Consider the following 19,231-nt stretch of genomic DNA (forward strand, 5'->3'; position numbering starts at 1 on the left):
GCACCCATGGCCAAGAGTGCCAAAACTTCCTGGTGGAGAAGGGCCAGGTGATCCTTCAACATGCGATGATACTGAGGTGGCACAGAGGGAGGGGTAGTCTCGGAGGGGAGGGAGTAGCCCCTTTGGACTTTTTGCAAAAACCACCTGTCCGACGTGATGGTGCGCCATTGGGGGAGGTGATGGCGGATCCTGCTACCCACTGGTGTTTGATGGGCCTGAAATGTCAGACTAGGAAGGTTAGGAGGCTGCTGCAGAGGCGGGTTGGTGGACTGGCCTGGGTTGGGAAACTTGCGCCAGCCTGTGGCTCTGGGAGGAACGTAGTGGGGCACCACTTATGTAGCCACGAAAGGGGCGAAAAGCAGACAGCGCAGGGCGGCTGGAGAGGCCCATGAACTTGGCCGTAGCCCATGAGTCCTTGAGACGCTCTAGAGCAGGGGTACTCATAGTACAGCCCGCGGGTCGCCAGCGGCCCGGCAAGCCTTTCTTGGCGGCCCGCGGACCTTGCAGACATTGTACCGGTGTTTGTTTAACAGTGTCCGCAAACACGTGGAGCTGCTGGGGTGCTAAGAAGTGAAATACAACAAAGCCTCGTTATCATTCAAATGGTCTCTTAAAGACCTGTGAAGTACTCGGTGGGGCTGTGTGTGTGCCCTGGAAGGGAAGCTGCCTCAGCTGCCAGGGGCATAACGCAGCCCCCGCGGTGCGGGGGGCCCCCTCACTCTAAGCGAGGGAGACAGCTGCGCCTGGAAGCAATCCTCTTCAGCCTCCCCAAGTACCCATAAATTAAACTGTGCGCGCACACCACCGTGACGGCATCCAAGCCTCAGAGTCTTCCCTCTCATTCTGTCTCGCTCCTCAGTTAGTGAAAGCCGAGACTTCAAGAAAGGTATTACCCTCTTTCCTCCTTTCGTTTATTTGCTGGAAACGTTGTCTTTCTCTGACACAAGTGCAGCCTCCGGGTGGAGAGAAATAAAACATTCCAAATGTGAAAAATAAATAACTAATTAAAGCAAGACAGAGTGGTTGCAAGATGTCCAGATTGATTTATTTACACCTAAACACATTAGTGGCACTTTACAGTGTTTGCCAGTGAAGTGATACTTTTGTTTACTCCTCTCTCTTTGAACAACATAGTTTTCCCTGTGTGGCAAAGTGCACCTTGCCTGGGGGTACTGAAATACCTGCTTGATGGGTGAATTGGAAAACAAAATGTGTACAGCGACTGTGTGTTTACGAATGTGGTCTTTTTATACCATACTGCCTATGTTTTGAAAGAATATAAGCAATGGGCACTGATATGGGTCCCTTCCGGGCCCTGTAGTCATGGCCTTACCTTTTCATGCAAAATCACTCACTAATTTCAGAATAATGAGTGTAAAAGGAAAAAGGTAACCATGGCTGAGAGGGAGGGAGACGGGGAGAGGGGGGAGACGGAGAGGGAGGGAGACGGAGAGGGAGGGAGAGAGGGGAAGAGGGGGAGAGAGGGAGGGAGGGAGGGAGAGGGAGGGAGACGGAGAGATAGAGGGAGGGAGAGAGGGAGGGAGACAGAGGGGGGGGAGACAAAGAGGGGGGAGACAGGGAGATGGAGAGGGAGGGAGAGAGGGAGAGAGAGAGGGAGGGAGGGAGGGAGGGAGGGAGACAGAGGGGGGAGGGAGACAGAGGGGGGAGGGAGACAGAGGGGGGAGGGAGACAGAGGGGGGAGGGAGACAGAGGGGGGATGGAGACAGAGGGGGGAGGGAGACAGAGGGGGGAGGGAGACAGAGGGGGGAGGGAGACAGAGGGGGGAGGGAGACAGAGGGGGGAGGGAGACAGAGGGAGGAGGGAGACAGAGGGAGGAGGGAGACAGAGGGGGGAGGGAGACAGAGGGGGGAGGGAGACAGAGGGGGGAGGGAGACAGAGGGGTGAGGGAGACAGAGGGGGGAGGGAGACAGAGGGGGAAGGGAGACAGAGGGGGGAGGGAGACAGGGGGAGGGAGACAGAGGGGGGAGGGAGACAGAGGGGGGAGGGAGACAGAGGGGGGAGGGAGACAGAGGGGGGAGGGAGACAGAGGGGGAGACGGAGAGGGAGAGAGATGGATAGAAGGAGAGGGAGGGAGACGGAGGAGGGAGGGAGACGGAGAGGGAGAGAGATGGATAGAAGGAGAGGGAGGGAAAAGGAGGAGGGAGGGAGACGGAGGAGGGAGGGAGATGGAGGAGGGAGGGAGACGGAGGGAGAGGGAGGGAGAGGGAGACGGAGGGAGAGGGAGACGGAGGGAGAGGGAGGGAGGGAGACGGAGGGAGAGGGAGGAGACGGAGGACGGAGGGAGACGGAGGGAGACGGAGGACAGAGGGAGACGGAGGACAGAGGGAGATGGAGGACGGAGGGAGACGGAGGACGGAGGGAGACGGAGGAGGGAGGGAGACGGAGGAGGGAGGGAGACGGAGGAGGGAGGGAGACGGAGGAGGGAGGGAGGGAGATAGAGAGATATGTGTATGCCGGGTCCGGTGGCTCAGTGGACGAAGGTGTCCGCTGCAGGGACCTGTGTTACACCTCATGGTCACATTTTTTTTGTTGCTCTAGCCCCGCCTCCTCCCCCAATGACCCCGCCCCCAAGGTGCTGCCCTCGGCCACAAACCACACTGTAAATTTGGCCCCCAAGAGAAAGCTTGTGGGTACCCCTGCTCTAGAGCATTGCCCGCCTTGTCGCCAAAAAGGCGATGGCCATCAAAGGACATGTCATGAGGGTATTCTGGACATTCCCAGAAAAGCCAGTCAATCTCATCCAGGAGTAGCGATGAAGGGCTACTGACGTGGAAATCGTCCTGCCTAGAGAGTCGGCGGTATCCAGCCCACAACGGATGGTAAACTTTGTCACGTCCCTCCCGGCGGCAACAGCTGGGAGAGTAATGTCCGGGCCTCCTCCGGACACTGAGGCAGACTTCGCAACGTGTCCCACACAGAGGGGGAATAACGGCCCAACAGACATGCGTTGTTTACCGACCGCAGTCCCAAGCTGGCGGAAAACAAAATCTTCTTTCCAAGATGATCCAGTTTCTTGGATTCCCTATCTGGTGGAGCGTTAGGGAATGTGCTCTTGGAAGTAGAGGCTTGGATCACCAGGCTCTCAGGGGTGGGGTGTTGGGAGAGGGAAGTGGGGTCGCCTGGAGCCGGGCGGTGGCGTTGGGCAATCATCCTATCCAAGGGAGCCCCCGTGTTGGGCCTGGACCAAGTGCCCAAAAGGATGTCGGTAAGGGCTTCATTGAACAGCAGCAGGGGCTCCAAAGAGCTCGCTTGCGGTTGAAGCAACTCTGTCAGGAGGTCAGTCCTGACCGCCACTGTAGGGAGCAAAAGGTTGAGAGCCTGGGCCGCCCTACGCAACACCATTACGTATGACGCTCCCTCCTCCGTAGGCACAGTAGGAGGAGACAACATGTCAAGGTCAGGAGTGGTATCAAGACCACTGGCATCCCCCAGGCCCTCTATCCAGTCCGGGTCATATTCTAACTGTTCGCTCAGAGGGTGACCTGAACCCTCCCAGTCCTCCTCCTCGTCCTCTGGGTGCCAATCTGGCCTAAAAGGGACCCAAGGAGTGAACAGGGGCACAAAAACCCCGCTCGGCGCCGGATCCAGCATCGGGCAACGCCGGTCCGACGCAGTGTCCACAACAGGATGGAGGCCGGGGTCGACGCTGGCCGGGGGCACGACCGGCGTTAAATGCGGGTGCGGTGCCAGAGGAAGCGGCGCCGGTGGAGGCGTAATGAGGTCAACCTGCGCTGGTTCGGATCCAGGCCTGGATCCAAGGGGGGCCGGAGCCGCCAGCGGAGAAGGCTTAGGCCCCCCAACCGAGGCCTGAAGCCGTGCCGGCGGGTTCGGGCAGCCCAAAGATGGCGTGCATCGCCTCCTAGAACTTATGAAGCTGGGCAGGAGTCGCTCCGGGTCCCGGGAAAGGACAGAAACTCTGAGTCGGCTCTACAGGCTTCGCACCCAGAGCCGCGGGAGGGGCACTGCCCGCATCCCTCATCACATGAGCCAACCGACGGGGAGAAATCGAAGAGCGACGATGCTTCTTCGACGACTTCTTCTGCTTCGACTTACCTGACCCCGAGCGCGAAGACTTAGAAGACGAGTGGTGATGGATCCGTGACTGGTCCCACGACCCCCATCGCACCAGGACCTTGAACGGTGCAGAGCCGACTGCCGGCGCTCAAGAAGCTTTCGGGACCGCTACAGCAATGCCTTCGGAGCCATGGACCGACAGTCGGAGCCCAACTTGGGGTCACGGTCGCACTCCAGGCAAAAGAGGCACAAGCGGTGCGGATCTGTCACCAAGATCAGTCGATTACAGGAACCGCAAGCCTTGCCCTACGTGCACCAGGAGTCGTGAGGACTCAAAAATATGTTGACAAAAGTCGTCAAAAGTTCAGTCAAAAAGTGACTGGCGGTATTGCTCTCTCCGGATCTGCGCTGGCTGGCGCGGAGAAAGAAAGAACTGACGTAACCGCGCGAGGGCGGCATCTAAGTAGCTACCGCGACGTCATTCCGGCGAACACGACGGACTCGGAGCCGACCGACGTCACCTTCCGATGCACAGAGGTACTGCTGATGAAAAACTTTCCGGATCCAGTCTGACGCCTGGAGGTAATTTTAATGCAAGTAATTTATAACTAACTGTTTCTTTCAGATTTGGGCTTTAGTTCTGGCTGTGCATTGTTAACTATAGCAATGGTTGTGTCTTTCATGTAATGAAGTTCTTCCTACATGTAGACGAAGATAACAATGGATATCAAGGATCTTCTCGACAGCAGATACTGACCGACCGCTCAAATGATTGTGATGTCATTTTTACCAGGGTATGGAATTTTCCAGTTGTAAGAAGAATCACATGGTAAAGTTTTTAAACACTCAGAGTCTGATGTTATACACTTATACCATTTGCTGTTGTGTGTAATTGGGTAACGTTCCTGTTGATGCAGGTTAACCTAGCTGTCTTAACATATTCTTCCTCTTCTTACCCTGGTGGCAGCCATTATCTTGCCCTCTGCGAGGCACTGAAGGACGCAGTGGCTGAATATGGATGGGATCAGCCGCCAGAACACACAGTGTAGGGTGTGTTATCAGCTGAGGTAAATTGGAAAGTTCTAGCTTTAGAAATGCTCAGTGTTGCATTATGTTAAGTGAACGGAGGGTGTCTATTGGAAACTGGACTACCGGGGTAGTGGGATAGGAAAGGCCATTACATACACCGAGGTTAGTCTCTATACCTGCTTTAGTATGCCGTTTCTTCCTCCTCATATGTTTGCCCCTTTCAAGAGGAAATTAATATTCAGTCAATATCTCTTTTTCTGCCTCAAAAACTAGAAGGCTTTGACATACGCATCCAGGTTATCTTTGCCTTTTGGCTGCAGGAGGGATCCTCAAGGACGTGAGCTGTTGTGATTGAGGTAATTGTAAGTGGAGAAAAATGTAGTACTCTTAATGATTTTATGGAACATATCGATCTGAAGATAAAACAGGGGAAAACATTTACTATGGCATGCCAAAGTAAAAAAGGTAAAACATATCCTTTCTTCTTAAAATGCAATAAGATCTCAAGCACGAAGCAATTACTTACTTTAGGTTGAGGTTTTCTGTTAACGAGGGTTGAGCTTTCCTCATAATGGAGGTTGGTATGCGCATAAAGAGGCTAGTGTGGCTAATATGTTCAGGAATAATGAGGTGATATTTAGATTTGCCAAGGAATTAAGTAAAAACCTATATCAGAAATGTTACCCCTCTATAAAGCCAAGACGGTATCTGCTGTGACCCATGGAGCAGATGTCTGAGGGCTGAGAGACAATAAGAGCTTGCAAAGAAAAGAGGATACATTTTCAAAAAGGCTAATAGCGGTTCCACATTTTACCCCCGGAGTTATTGCAAGAATGGACCTGGGCCTTCAGTCTATTATGCCCATTAGAGAGCCCAAACCGCTGTTATTATGGTGGTCAGTTTGGCAAAATCAGAGGCTCTCTTAACCCATGTAATACCCATGATTGCATGCCATTAGATCAGGTGCACAAAATACTGTGACTATCTCACGTTAAGAAGAGCCTACATCTTACTGATGCCAAGGTTATGGACTTGTGGAAGAACCAAGAAAATATTTCACATTTCCCTAAAACTGTATTATAACAGCATGTATGGGTAAGTGTTTGAAAGCAACTAAACCTATGGAGGAATCAAAAAGTACAGTGAGAATAAACATATCTTAACAAAGCCAACAAGGCTTACAGAACTACCTCTGTAGGGTAGAAAATGTCCAACATAAATTTTCCTTGACAAGATTCTACTTCTCAATAACACATCAATTGGTGGCCTTCCCGACAGGTACTAAGTGGGATGATAATGCTGTGAAATGGCCAAGTGACAATCTCTCTATACAATCAACAATGCAGAGAAATCGGTTTTGTCAAGTCTACGTCGAGTGTAGGATAAAGTACTTAAAGCCTCTTTTTCTACATGAAGGCCAGCACAATTACCAAAAAGCGTATCAATTTCTATTGACATAGATGACATTAGGGTCAGTTATGTTTTGGCAAAATGCGTAACGTATTAATAATCCGGAAAGGCCTGCAGGAAGATGGATAGTGTTTTACTTATTAACAGATGTATTTGATTTTTCTTAGCACTGCGCACTTTAGACTTTCAAAATTGAAGTAGAATGCATAGGAATCATGATTAATGTTGCCCTCCACTTGTCTGCACTTTAGTTGGAAATCCCATTTGAAAAATGGGAATTTGCACTGTGCACTGTCAGGGTCTCTGGACAATATTAATTGATAAGTTTAAAACTTGACGTTTTCTCACGGTTTCTACATTTTTAATTCATATTTTATTCAAGGAAATAGATACCTTTTAATAACAATGGATTGATTTTATTTTATTACATGAATTTTATATGGAAGGAATATGCTACTTACCAGTATGCATCTGTTCTTTGCATGTAGAGCTGCAGATCTACACACTTTTGCATAGATCGCCATCTGGTGTTGGGCTCGGATGTTTGTAGTTTGTTTTTCCTCTTGGAAAGTCTTTGGAAGTCACAAGGTCGGTGACTCCTCCTTTGGTCCGTATTGTGCATGGGCTTCGGCTCCATCCTCAGATTGTTTTTCGCCAGCAGGGAAAGATGGAGCGTAGTAATAACAGTGAAGAAACCCATGTGTGTTGTATCTAAATAAGATAGACTGGAACAGATACAGGTAGCCGGGGAGGCGGGTGGGCGTGTGTAGATCTGCAGCTCTACATGCCAAGAACAGATGCATACTGGTAAGTAGCATATTCCGTTCGAGGCATATGAGCTGCAGATTACACACTTTGCATAGACTATATAGCAGTTCCCAACCTTAGCGGCGACCACCGGTATCTGTTGCAGTGGTTTGAAATAGTGTTTTTAGTACAGCCTGGCTGACACTAGCTTGTTGCTTGGTTTGCACATCTACACAGTAATGTTTAGTGAAAGTGTGCGGTGTTGACCATGTAGCTGCCTTGCAGATATCATCTAATGGGATGTTCCCTAAAAAGGCCATAGAAGCCCCTATCTTTCTTGTAGAGTGGGCTTTAGGGGGAACAGATAGCGTGCGTTTTGCTTTGTGGTAGCAAATCTGTATGCATTTTACAATCCACCTAGCTATCCCTGATTTCGAGATGGGGTTGCCTTTATGTGGTGGAGAGAAAGAGACAAACAGTTGTTTTGTCTTTCTGAAAGGTTGTGTTCTTTGGATATAGTAAAGTAAGGCCCTTTTAACATCCAGTGTGTGTAGAGCCCTTTCTGCAACAGTTTGAGGTTGTGAGAAAAAAAACGGTAATTCTACCGATTGGCTTAGATGAAAGGGGGAAATGACTTTGGGTAGGAATTTTGGGTTGGTACGGAGAACAACCTTGTTTGGGTGCATTTGGAGAAAAGGTTCTTGTATAGTAAGTGCTTGTATCTCACTGACCCTTCTAAGGGAAGTGATGGCTACAAGGAAAGCTGGTTTCCATGTGAGAAATTGCAGTTCACATTTATGCAAAGGTTCGAAAGGCGGTCCCATTAGCCTTGTGAGAACAATATTTAAGTTCCACACAGGTGAGGGTGGTATTCTGGGGGGAATTATTCGTTTGAGGCCTTCCATGAAGGCTTTAATGGCAGGCACTCTGAAAAGTGATAGGTGTTGTCTGTTTTGTAGGTAAGCGGCAATTGCTGCGAGGTGTAGCCGAATGGATTTATATGCTAGGTTACACCTTTGTAGATGGAGTAAGTAGCATATGATGTGCTGTATAGATACGTCTAGAGGGTTGATTGTGTTGTTATGGCAATAAACAACAAATCTTTTCCATTTTGGAGCATAGCAGGCTCTAGTAGTAGGGCGTCTAGCTTCCTGATGACGTTCATACAGTCAGGGGGAAGGTTTAGGTATCCGAATTCTAAGATCTCAGGAGCCAGATCGCAAGGTTGAGCTGAGCTGGGTCCGGGTGTCTGATCTCTCCATGGTTCTGGGTTAGGAGGCATGGTGGGAGGTGTAACTTTTGGTGTGGCACTACCGAGAGTTCCAGCAGCGTGGTGTACCACGGTTGTCTGGCCCATGTTGGAGCTACTAGAATCAGTGTGAGGGAGTGCTGTTGTAGCTTTCGCACCACTAATGGAATTAGTGGGAGAGGTGGAAAGGCGTACGCAAATTTGCCTGACCAGTTCATCCAGATCACATTGCCTTTGGACAATGGGTTTTCAGTATCTGGCGGCAAAGCTTGGGCATTTTTTGTTTTCGTGGGTGGCGAAGAGGTCTATGTGTGTGCCTGCCCCCACATCTGAAAGAACGGGTGAAGAACCTGCGGGTGAAGTTCCCACTCATGGATCTACTGCGTCTGTCTGCTGAGCAGATCTGCCATGGTGTTTTGGACTCCTGGGACATGTTGGGCTAGGAGAAAGATTTTGTGTGGAATTGCCCATCTCCATATGCTCTGTGCTAGTTGAGAGAGCTGTGGAGAGTGTGTGCCGCCTTGTTTTTGAATGTAGTACATGGCCGTCATGTTGTCTGTGCGAATAAGGACTGCCTTGCCCAAAATCTGTGTGTGAAAGGATTTCAGGGCTAGAAAGATTGCCAGTAACTCCAGATGGTTGAAGTGGAGTAATTCTTGTTGCGGCGTCCATGTGCCCTGCACTGTGAGGTGTAGTAGATGAGCTCCCCAGCCGGAGAGCGATGCGTCTGTTAGGATTATTTGTGGAACCGGGTCCAGGAACGGTCGACCTCTGGAAAGATTTGTGGTGTTCCACCACTGCAGAGAGCGATGGGTGCGACCGTCTACCAACACCAGATCTGTCAGTTGCCCCTGGGCCTGGTTCCATTGGCGCGCTAAGCACTCTTGGAGTGGACGCATCTGGAGTCTTGCATGAGGTACTATGAAAATGCAAGCGGCCATCATCCCTATCAGTTGCATAAACACACTTGCTGGGAGAGAGTGTTGAGGCATGAATCTTTGACGCAAAGCATGAATGCTTGCAATCCTGGCAGGATTGGGGTAGGCTATGGCTTTTGAGGGGTCTATGGTGGCACCGAGGTATTGCTTTGTGTGGGATGGTATTGGCTGGGACTTTTGGTGGTTCACCGTGAAACCTAGCTGGTGAAGTAGTTGGATTGTAGTAGCAGTGTAATGTACATATTGATTGTAGGACGTGGCTTTTATTAGCCAGTCGTCCAAATATGGGAAGACGTGAATGTGCTGTCTTCTGAGGTGTGCCGCCACTACCGCTAGGCACTTGGTGAATACCCTTGGTGCTGTTGTGACCCCGAATGGGAGCACCTTGAACTGGTAGTGCTGCCCGTCCACTACAAATCTGAGGTACTTTCTGTGGGCATGGTGTACCGGAATGTGAAAGTATGCGTCTTTCAAGTCCAGAGTGGTGAGAAAGTCGTTCTGGGAGAGGAGCGGAAGTACCTGCTGAAGTGTTACCATGTGAAAATGGTCCGAATGTATGTATGTGTTTAGAGGCCGGAGTCTCGTCTCTTTTTGGTATCAGGAAATATAGGGAGTAGATCCCTAAATTTTGCTGATTGGCGGGGACTTGTTCTATCGCCTCTTTTCGCAGGAGGGAGATTACCTCTTGTTTTAGTAACGTGGAATGTTCTTGTGACATTGGGCTTTGCCTGGGTGGAATGTTGGGGGGGGGGGGGGGGGGGTAGATGTCAATTCTAGGCAGTACCCTGAACGAATAATTTGGGTCACCCATCTGTCTGATGTGATGGAGTCCCAGACGTGAAGGAAATTTTGTAATCTGCCCCGACCGGAGTGGGATGGTCTGGAGGGAGCAGGGGGATGTCATTGGGTAGGCGGTGTGGCAGAGCGGGCGGTATTTGTTTTGCCTCTGCCTTTATTGTTATTGCCTCTATAGCCGCCTCTTTGATAACCCCTTGTGAAGGTGGATTGAACAGGGGATTTGGTGGAAGTGGACGCGCTATCTGAGGAGTAGCCTCTGCCCGTGCCCCGAAAGGAAGAGCGGCGAAAGGAGCGCCTGACTGTAGGGCTCCCATAGATTTCGCCGTATCTGTGTCTTTCTTCATCTTCTCGAGGGCCTCATCTACTTTTGGACCGAATAAATGTTCTTGATCAAATGGATGATTTAATATGGAGGCTTGTACCTCAGGTTTAAAGCCTGAAACTCTGAGCCAAGCATGGCGACGGAGGAGGACGCTAGTGTTGATGGCCTTGGAGGCTGTGTCTGCTGCGTCTAAGGCACAGCGTATAGAGGTGTTAGTTATGGTCTTACCCTCTTGAATTAATTCATTGGCCCCATTTATGTATTTTTCTGGGAGATGGTGCATGATGGTTTTTAATTCATCATAATGCGCTCTGTCGTATCTGGACAATAGCGCTTGAGTGTTGGCGATACGCCATATATTAGCTGTCTGTGACGCAGTGCACTTTCCTGACGCGTCTAGTAGCTTTGACTCCTTGTCAGGTGGTGGTGCTTCGCCTGACGCCTGGGAATTTGACCTCTTCTGTGCAGTGGATACCACTAGGGAATCCAGTGGCGCTGGCCCTTTGATGTAGGCAGGATCTGTGGGGGCAGCTTTATACTTTTTCTCTATGCGTGGGTTTAGGACCCTAGTCCTGACTGGGTCTTTAAAAACCTCTGGCGCATGTTTTATTACCCCCTTGAGCATAGGTAGTATAGAAGTAGACCTATGTGAGGTATCAAAGGTGACAAGGAGGAAATCTTCCTCTACCGGGTCAGTGTGTAGCTCTACCCTGTGATAATGTGCCGCGCTCTGAAGTAGGTGGTGAAAACCTAATGAGTCTTCTGGTGGAGATGGCCTGGATGGATAAAGGTCATCTTGTGGGACATCTGGAATGTCTGGATTATTATAATCGTCCCATGGGTCTGGGGATCCTGTAGGAGTGGGGTCTTGTGGCACATCTGCTGGATCGTAGTATGGGTCCCCCTGATCATCATGGTCTGGAGACGGGGTCGGAGAGTGATGAGGTAGGGTGGAGAAGGCGAAGGGGGCGGAGGTGGAGAGGGTGGAGGAGGTGGGGAAGGCACTCTGAAAGGGGAGGTAGCAGAGTCTTTCCTCTTTGGAGGTGGAGGTGGAGCTGGTTTGTCCAAATGTCTCTTTTTAGAAGACAGTGCCAAATGTCCAGTTTTTGGATCCCTGGTAAGTGTCTTTTGCAAAGGATCCGGTGTAAACAGTTCTTGAGACAATGGCTGTTCGGTCGGCGCCGAAGGTTTCGGGGCCGATGGCTTTTTAGGCTTGTCTGTGCCATGCTTTTTTGGAACCTCCGATTTTTTGGTCGGCGCCGAGGCAGGCTTCGGCGCGGGAGTGTCGGTGCCGAGGGCCTTATGATGTTTGGTCGGTACCGAGAGGCTGGGTTTCGACACCGAGGGCTTTGGTGCGGAGCTCGGTGTCGAGGTAGAGGCCTATCTCTTCTTCGGTGCCGAAGTGTGTTTATCGGCACCGCTGGCAGGCTGGCTCGAGCCCGAGCCGCCGGAAGGCTTATTAGGCTTCTTCACCGGGCCCGAAGGTGGGGTGTTCGAAGCAGTGTCTTTGGTCTTGCCTAGGCCCGGAGGCGAAGGCGTGACCGAAGCCTTTTTGGGTGTTGGTGCGGGAGGGGGTATTTTACTCACGACCCTCTGCGCCGGGGTGATGTCCTCCACATCCGAGTCGTCGGCTTCGGAAGCACTGACGAGGTCCTCTTCGGTGTGCTGCTGTCCCGGAGCTTCGACGTCGTCCCCGAAGATGTCGACTGGAACGGAGGTCGAGGAGTGCGCCATGTTTCGTCTGGCACTTCGATCTCGAATAGTCTTTTTGGATCTGAAAGACTTGCAGGCGGGACAGTCTCGAGCCTCGTGTTCAGGGGAGAGGCAGAGGTTGCACACCTCATGAAGATCGGTGTGGGGGAATTTGGACCTACATCGAGGGCACTTCTTGAATGGAGTTCTTTCCATCAGCTGGGACCGGAGCTTGGATAGGCCCGAAGGCCGCCGTCGACGACTGGAATCGAAGGTGTGTCGAAGAGAAGGTGATTGAGGAGATCAGGATCTGAACAATACCGCGAAGAGCGAGGATTCCGCTTCGATCGTCGAACTGGAAATGTTCGGAACTGGAGCGCGAAGTATTACATCCGAGCCCGATGGCGGAAAAAAACAATCTGAGGATGGAGCCGAAGCCCATGCGCAATACGGACCAAAGGAGGAGTCACAGACCTCGTGACTTCCAAAGACTTTCCAAGAGGAAAAACAAACTGCAAACATCCGGGCCCAACACCAGATGGCGATCTATGCAAAGTCTGTAATCTGCAGCTCATATGCCTCGAACACATACTTCCTTTTATTTTAAGATGAGTATTCACTAAGTGGGAATTAAGTCTTTATCTACTTCACTGTATAAATTGTATAGTGGCGGAATATTTGAAAGATGTGTGCTTTTATGGTTTATTAAAGTAATGAATGGAATAAAGTTTATTTGAATTTGTATCACAGAAGCAGGTACAGAGGAGAACATTTGCAAGTCCTTTTGATGGGAAATTATTTGACGATATTACCCTCAAGGAGACAGGCCTAAGGATGAGCTCACTTTGTCAACAATGCTATCAACAATGGAATTTTCCTACACGTTGTTGCCGAATATGTGGTCAATGTAACTGAAAAACATATGACTGATGTTGTCCTGAATGATAATGAGACAATCAATGCGGTTGGTATGAACAGCTAAGTCAGTGGTTTCCTGGATATCTAAGAGGAAGTTGGTGGCAGTGACTCTTCAAAAGGTCACAAACAATTGTCTGTGTTGAGTACGTGGTCGTGGACAACTTCAGAGTCTTGCTGGTTGCAAGTAAAAGAAGCAAGGTAATTTCAGACGACTTATTTTGGAATAAAACTTTCAAGTGCCAATAAGAGTGATATGGGCTACAGTTCTTTGAGATGCATTGTAACTAGTACTGGGCTATAATAAAAACATATTGCCGATTTGTGAACCACAGCTTATGCACGTTTTGTTACATGTGCCTCAAAAATTAGGATACTGCTTGAGAAAACTTCTGCCAACAGCAACTTTGCGGGGGAATACATGCTGACATTCCATGGAAATGTCACTTGGTATACGCTTACAGAAGGAGCATGCAGGAGCCTTTGAAAAGAAAAATGCTGCACATGGAACTGTTGCACTTGGAGTTGTGGTGATCGGAAACATTAGATACTACTCTAAAAAGTGAAATGCCAGCACTTATACGTTGAACCAGATTAATTTAATTCAAATTATGTGAATGAACTTTCAGCAGGCACAATTCTATTGGCATGACAACAAAAGCTTTAAGGTCCATTTTATAATAAACATCAATGTTCAAAAGAAACATGTAAGAATTGAATCCGTAAATGGAATCAAATTTCAGAAAGCAAGAACTATTTAGTAGTTTTCGGTTTCTGCATTAGAATCACATCAAGGTCAATCACAAAACAGACAAACAAATTCGATTTGACCCCAATGTATCACATTATGGGCATTTAGGCATCCCAGCACAAGATAAGCGTCAATGCTAAAATCATTAAAGTGGCTAAAAAGAGATACAACTTGAGGAGTGAAGCTGTACCATGAACAGTAAAGCAAAAGGCAGGCAAAAGCAGAATGATTCCATTTCTTTATGACACAAACACACACTCACCATACCCCTCCCCAATTCACATACAGCAAACATTTTGGCCATTAAGCATACTATGGGAGAATAGTTTTAAGCTGAATTGAATAGTATTGCACTAAAATGGCTTTCAGAAATCTCAAAATATGGGAATGTATGGCTTGGGCATTTTGAAGTATTTGGTTATTTTGTAAAATGAAGTCAAGCACCAGTAAATCAAAGCTCACAAGGGGACATTCCAATATGCCTTATGAATTCTGGAAGTGTCTTATGTCACACCGCCTGCCGTAAAAGAGTGGCTTACCTCACTGAGCTGCGTGGACTCGTGGTTGGGGTAGTTTGTTTGGATGGAGGGGTCATTGTTCCTTCATCTTGCTCACTAACTGTGTCAATGATAGAATGATTTTCAGGGGTTGCTGCACCGCTGCCTTGAGGAGTGGATTGGCTGGTGACAGATTCTAGACGAGAGCTGATTTATATTAAAAAAAAGGGGAAAGTGTTATGGAAAATAGGGAAAAGAACATACAAAGTGAGACAGTTGTGAAGATGAAAAAGATGACTAGGAGAGGTTGTAAAACAAGTGTCAAGGGAAAATGTACAACCTAAAGTAGGAATAGTGAAATTCAGTGTACTCGAGAACAACTGTTCCTCTTAGGCAGTTGATGCACATGTGAACAAGAAATCATACAACTAGTGAAATTAAAAAGTGAAGGGGAAAATATGGGAGAGAAAGAATGTAAAGTTGCAAAATCATTATTAGAGCTTATAAATCCAATTTAATTCTTGTTTCAACAAACAAGTTACTTACCTCTGTAACGCCTCATCTGGTAGAGACTATCTAGCTGTATATTCCTCACCTTAGAATTATCTATGACGTCAGACTGAATCCATACATTTTTAATGAGCAGTACCCCTGCATGCAAGTGGGGGCGTCGTTCGGCTCTGCATGGCGTCATTGGCATCGTCTGCACCAGAAGTGACGTGAGTGGTGCCTATATAGGCACCACCCCAGCACACTGAGTTTCTTTTCGCAACTTTCCACGCCAGAAGCACAGAGCCAATAAGAACACTGACCAATGGTGAGTGGAACTAGGGCCCTGAAAAGGGGAATAGCCATTAATACTAAAATCTGCTCGTAGAGTGGGGAGGCTGGGTGGTCGGTAAGGAATCTGCGGCTAGATATAGTCTCTACCAGATAAGGCGTTACCGAAGGTAAGTAACTTGTTCTTCTGATAAAGACATCCAGTCACAGATCCTTTACATTAGAAAAGGTACCCAAGCAATACTGTCACTGAGGCGGGTCTGCGAACATGATTTATACCAGTAAAGTCCTGAAGGACCGAATGGGCAAAGTGCCCATCCCAACGGACCTGACTGTCCAGGCAGTAGTGTTTGGTGAACGTGTGCAGCGCGGCCCATATTGCTGCCTGGCAGATATCCAGGACCGGAACTCCGCCTGCTAATGCAGTGAACGAAGCATTCGCTCTGGTGGAACGAGCACGCAAACCCTCTGGAAGTTGCTTCTTGGCCAATGTGTAGAAGATCTTAATGTGGAGCACGATCCATAGAGAGATGGTTTGCTTCTCCACAGACTTACTTTTTTTGGACCTAACATATCCCACAAAGAGTTGATCGTCCACCCATACCAGTTTTGTTAAATCAAGGTAGAACAATACTGCTTTTTTTGGGTAAAGCCGGTGGAGCTTCTTCTCTTCCTTCGAGGGATGAGGGGGAAGCATAAAAATAGGCAAGGTGATGGATTGCCCTAAAAGGAATGGGGTTACCACCTTCAGAAAGGAGGCTCGGGTCCGAAGGGCAAGTTTGCCTGGGAAGGAGATGTATGAAGGCTGAGATGACAATACCTGTAGTTTGCCGACACTTCGAGCAGATGTAATTGCCATCAGAAAGGCAGTCTTGATGGTGAGAAGCCCCTTAGGGCAGGTATGAAGCAGCAAGAAAGGGGCACGCATTAGGAAGGTAAGAGCCAAGATAAGGTCCCATTGAGGCATAATGAAGGGTACTGGAGGAAATAGGTGTTGCAACCTTTAAGGAACCTATTTACTATAGGGGGTCAAGAGGAAGGCTGATCTAGCAGCAGCAGGACGGCGGAAATGGCAAACAAAAAACCCTACAACGTTCCTAAAGCAAAGCCCTGCTGGGCCAGGGTAAGGATATACCGAAGGACTTTGGAAAAGGATGCAGATAAGAGGTCAACCTGTTTGGCTATACACCATGCCACAAACATATTCCAATGGCCGGCGTACACCATTTTAGTTGAGGGACACCGGGCTAACAAGATTACAGTGCAGACTTTGAGCGGAAGGTCAAAAGCTGTCAACTGTTGCCACTCAATCTCCATGCATGAAGTAAGAGCGCTGACGGCTTTGGGGAGTGGGGGAGAACCCTCCCCTGCTGCTGCGATAGAAAATTATCCTAAAGGGGCAGCCTGATTGGAGGACTGATGGCCATGCTCAACGGCTTGGAATACCAAACTTTCTGAGCCCAGTTGAAAGCCATAAGGATGACTTGGGCCCAGTCATTCCTGATCGTCTTGAGAAGTCTGGGTAGGAAAGGACTACAGGACGTAGGAACTCCACTAAAGATGAAAAGCATCTCAGAGAGTGACCCACCTTGGAAACTCCAGCATGCAGAAGTGCTGACATTGCAAGTTCTCGACGGTGGCAAACAAATCTCTCGCCACTGCTGAAAGAGACTTTGCACCACCGTTAGATGGAGACGCCATTCGTGATCCGCTCTGCATTTGCAAAGGAGTTCATATGCCATGGCGTTAAAGAGAGCCCACGAGGTGTTGAACCACCAGGGAAATACTGTGACATTCAAGCCATGTCCAGATATTTAGGGCCTCTTGACAAACGGTCTATGTCCTCAACCTGCCCAGTTTGTTGAGGTACCATATGGCTGTGGTGTTGTCCATGAACAATTGCACTAGCCTTCTCTTGATGGAGGGCAGAAAGGCTGTCAATACCAGCCAAATCGACTGGAGTCCCAACAGAATGATGCAGAGTCAAAGTTCCACTGGAGACCAGAGTCCTCTGATCTGCACCTCTACCAGATGGTTGCCCCAGCTCAGGAGTGATCCATCTGTCACTACTGTCAAATCTGGTTCAGAAAGGGAGAGGGTCCGCTGACCCGATCCAGGTTTGCTAACCACCAATGCAGATCTTTTGCAGTGGCCTTCGAGATCTGAACCATGTCAGAGAGACTGCCCTGATGCTGCGCCCAGTGAAACTTCAGGTCCCACTGCAGATCCTGCATATGCCAGCTGGGCATGTGTCATAAGTAGGATGATTGCTGCCAGGATACCAAACAGCTTTAGAGTCAGCCTCCCCAAAATCCAGGATCTGCCCGAAACTACACTGTGTTCACAAAAGCCCCAATGAAAGGGGTCAGGTGTGACTTAGGCAGACTGATAGTGAACCCCAGCGAGTGCAAGAGGTCTGCCGTATTCTGGAGGTGGGAGACAACTGCCTGGGGTAAGCCCGTATTCGACAGCTAGTCATTGATATAGGTAAAGACTGGCACACCCTGATCTCCGCAGATGAGATGCAACCACCACCATCACCTTGGTGAACATCCTAGGGACGCTGGTAATCAAAAAGGGGAGCACGGTAAACTTAAAGTGCTCATGTCATACCGTGAAAAGCAGGTAGTGTCTATGGGCAGGCAGGTAAGGGATGTTGAAGTCGGTGTCCTGCAAGTCCAACGCTACCATCCAATTTCACAGGTCCAGGGCAGACAAGACGTGAGCGAGCGTGCAAACTTTAAATTCCTCCTTCAGGAAAAAATTGCGAGGGCACAGATCTAGGATAGGATGAACGCCTGTATCCTTCTTGGGCCCTCAAAAAGTAGCTGCAATAGTAACCATGACCTACTTCTGTTGCCAAGTTTTAAGAAAAACAAGGGTACCCCAATACGTGATCCTGGGGTGAAATATGCGGTAAAAAAACAATGGTTCAGGTGTGGCCAAAAGGTCCAATAATAAAGTGATCCTAATGAGAGCACTTATGGTTAGAGAGTTGAAGATTAATTATTTTAAAGGAGCAAAAAAATTAATAATGTACATAGGGACATAAGTCAGTTCATGTGAAACATTTATTTCCACAACAATAGAATTCAGGTGCTCACACAATAAGTGAAAGAGGCGTGACGCGCAGAGTGATGGTGAAGTTTAAAATAGTGTAAAACTCCTCAAGCAACTTTATAGAATAGGAAGAGTTTTGTTGTAAAGGGTCAACGGCGTTTCGATCTCAACTTTTCGCCTACTTCTGTTGCCAGCACCCTCTCTGTGGCTCCCTTGGCCAAGATAGCCGCCACTTCCTAACGGAATATGGAGAAGTAATCCTTTGTCAGCCTGTTGCAAGTAGGTGGCAAGGATGGAGGGCTAGACACAAAGGGAAGAGAGTAGCCCTTTCGGGCAATCTGGAGAACCCAGTGGTCGGATGTTATCGTCTTCCAGTAGTGCAGGTGCTGGCTTATCCTGCCTCCCACTGGGTGCCCATGATATTCGCAGGGTCAACTAAAGAGGCATGGAAGCTGCCGGGGGAGTAGTGGACTAGCCCAACCTCTGGCTACCTGACCCAGGAGGCATATGGGTGCTGCGTCCTCAGCCACGCAGGGGCAAGGAAGCTTGTTTGCCATGGTGGCTGGGCGGGCAGAGATGTGGCTGGAAGCCCCTTCTGTGGCCGCTAGAGGATGCAAAAGCAGACTGGGGTTAGCGAGGGACCATGGAAAGGCCCTAGGGCCTGGCCGTAGCTCTGCTGTCCTTAAAGCGCTCTTGTGCTGAGTCCGCCTTGCCTCCAAAGAGACAAGACCCATCAAAGGGCATGTCATGAGCAAGGCTTGGATATCCCCTGGAAAGCCAGTGGCTCTCAAACAGATGAAGCACCTAAGGGCCACCGGCGATGAAACTGAGTTGGTCGTATGCAGTCCACAGCGAGACGAGGTGTGATTCAGTCACCAACATCTGCTGGTGACAGGCTCCACCGGGCCTAAAACAGCCTTCCTCTAGGACATGTTGTCACACCAGGAGATGTCTCAAAGTCGGCGTCAAAATTTCGAAAAAGGTCACTCAAAAATGTAATTGGGGCAG

The 19,231-nt window shown here is 49.1% G+C and overlaps 1 protein-coding gene across 4 annotated transcripts in view; it reads right to left on the reverse strand.

The window, feature by feature from the left end:
* DLG5 (discs large MAGUK scaffold protein 5) overlaps positions 1-19,231 on the reverse strand; it is a 1,132,805-nt gene that overhangs the window by 346,017 nt on the left and 767,557 nt on the right. For all 4 annotated transcript variants that reach the window (XM_085608570.1, XM_085608569.1, XM_085608568.1 and 1 more), the window contains one exon: positions 14,426-14,590. In XM_085608570.1, coding sequence (XP_085464696.1) covers positions 14,426-14,590 — 165 coding nt within the window. The remainder of the gene's footprint in view (positions 1-14,425; positions 14,591-19,231) is intronic.

Source organism: Triturus cristatus, chromosome 1_2 (genome assembly GCF_964204655.1).
Source record: "Triturus cristatus chromosome 1_2, aTriCri1.1, whole genome shotgun sequence".
Lineage (NCBI taxonomy): Eukaryota > Metazoa > Chordata > Amphibia > Caudata > Salamandridae > Triturus > Triturus cristatus.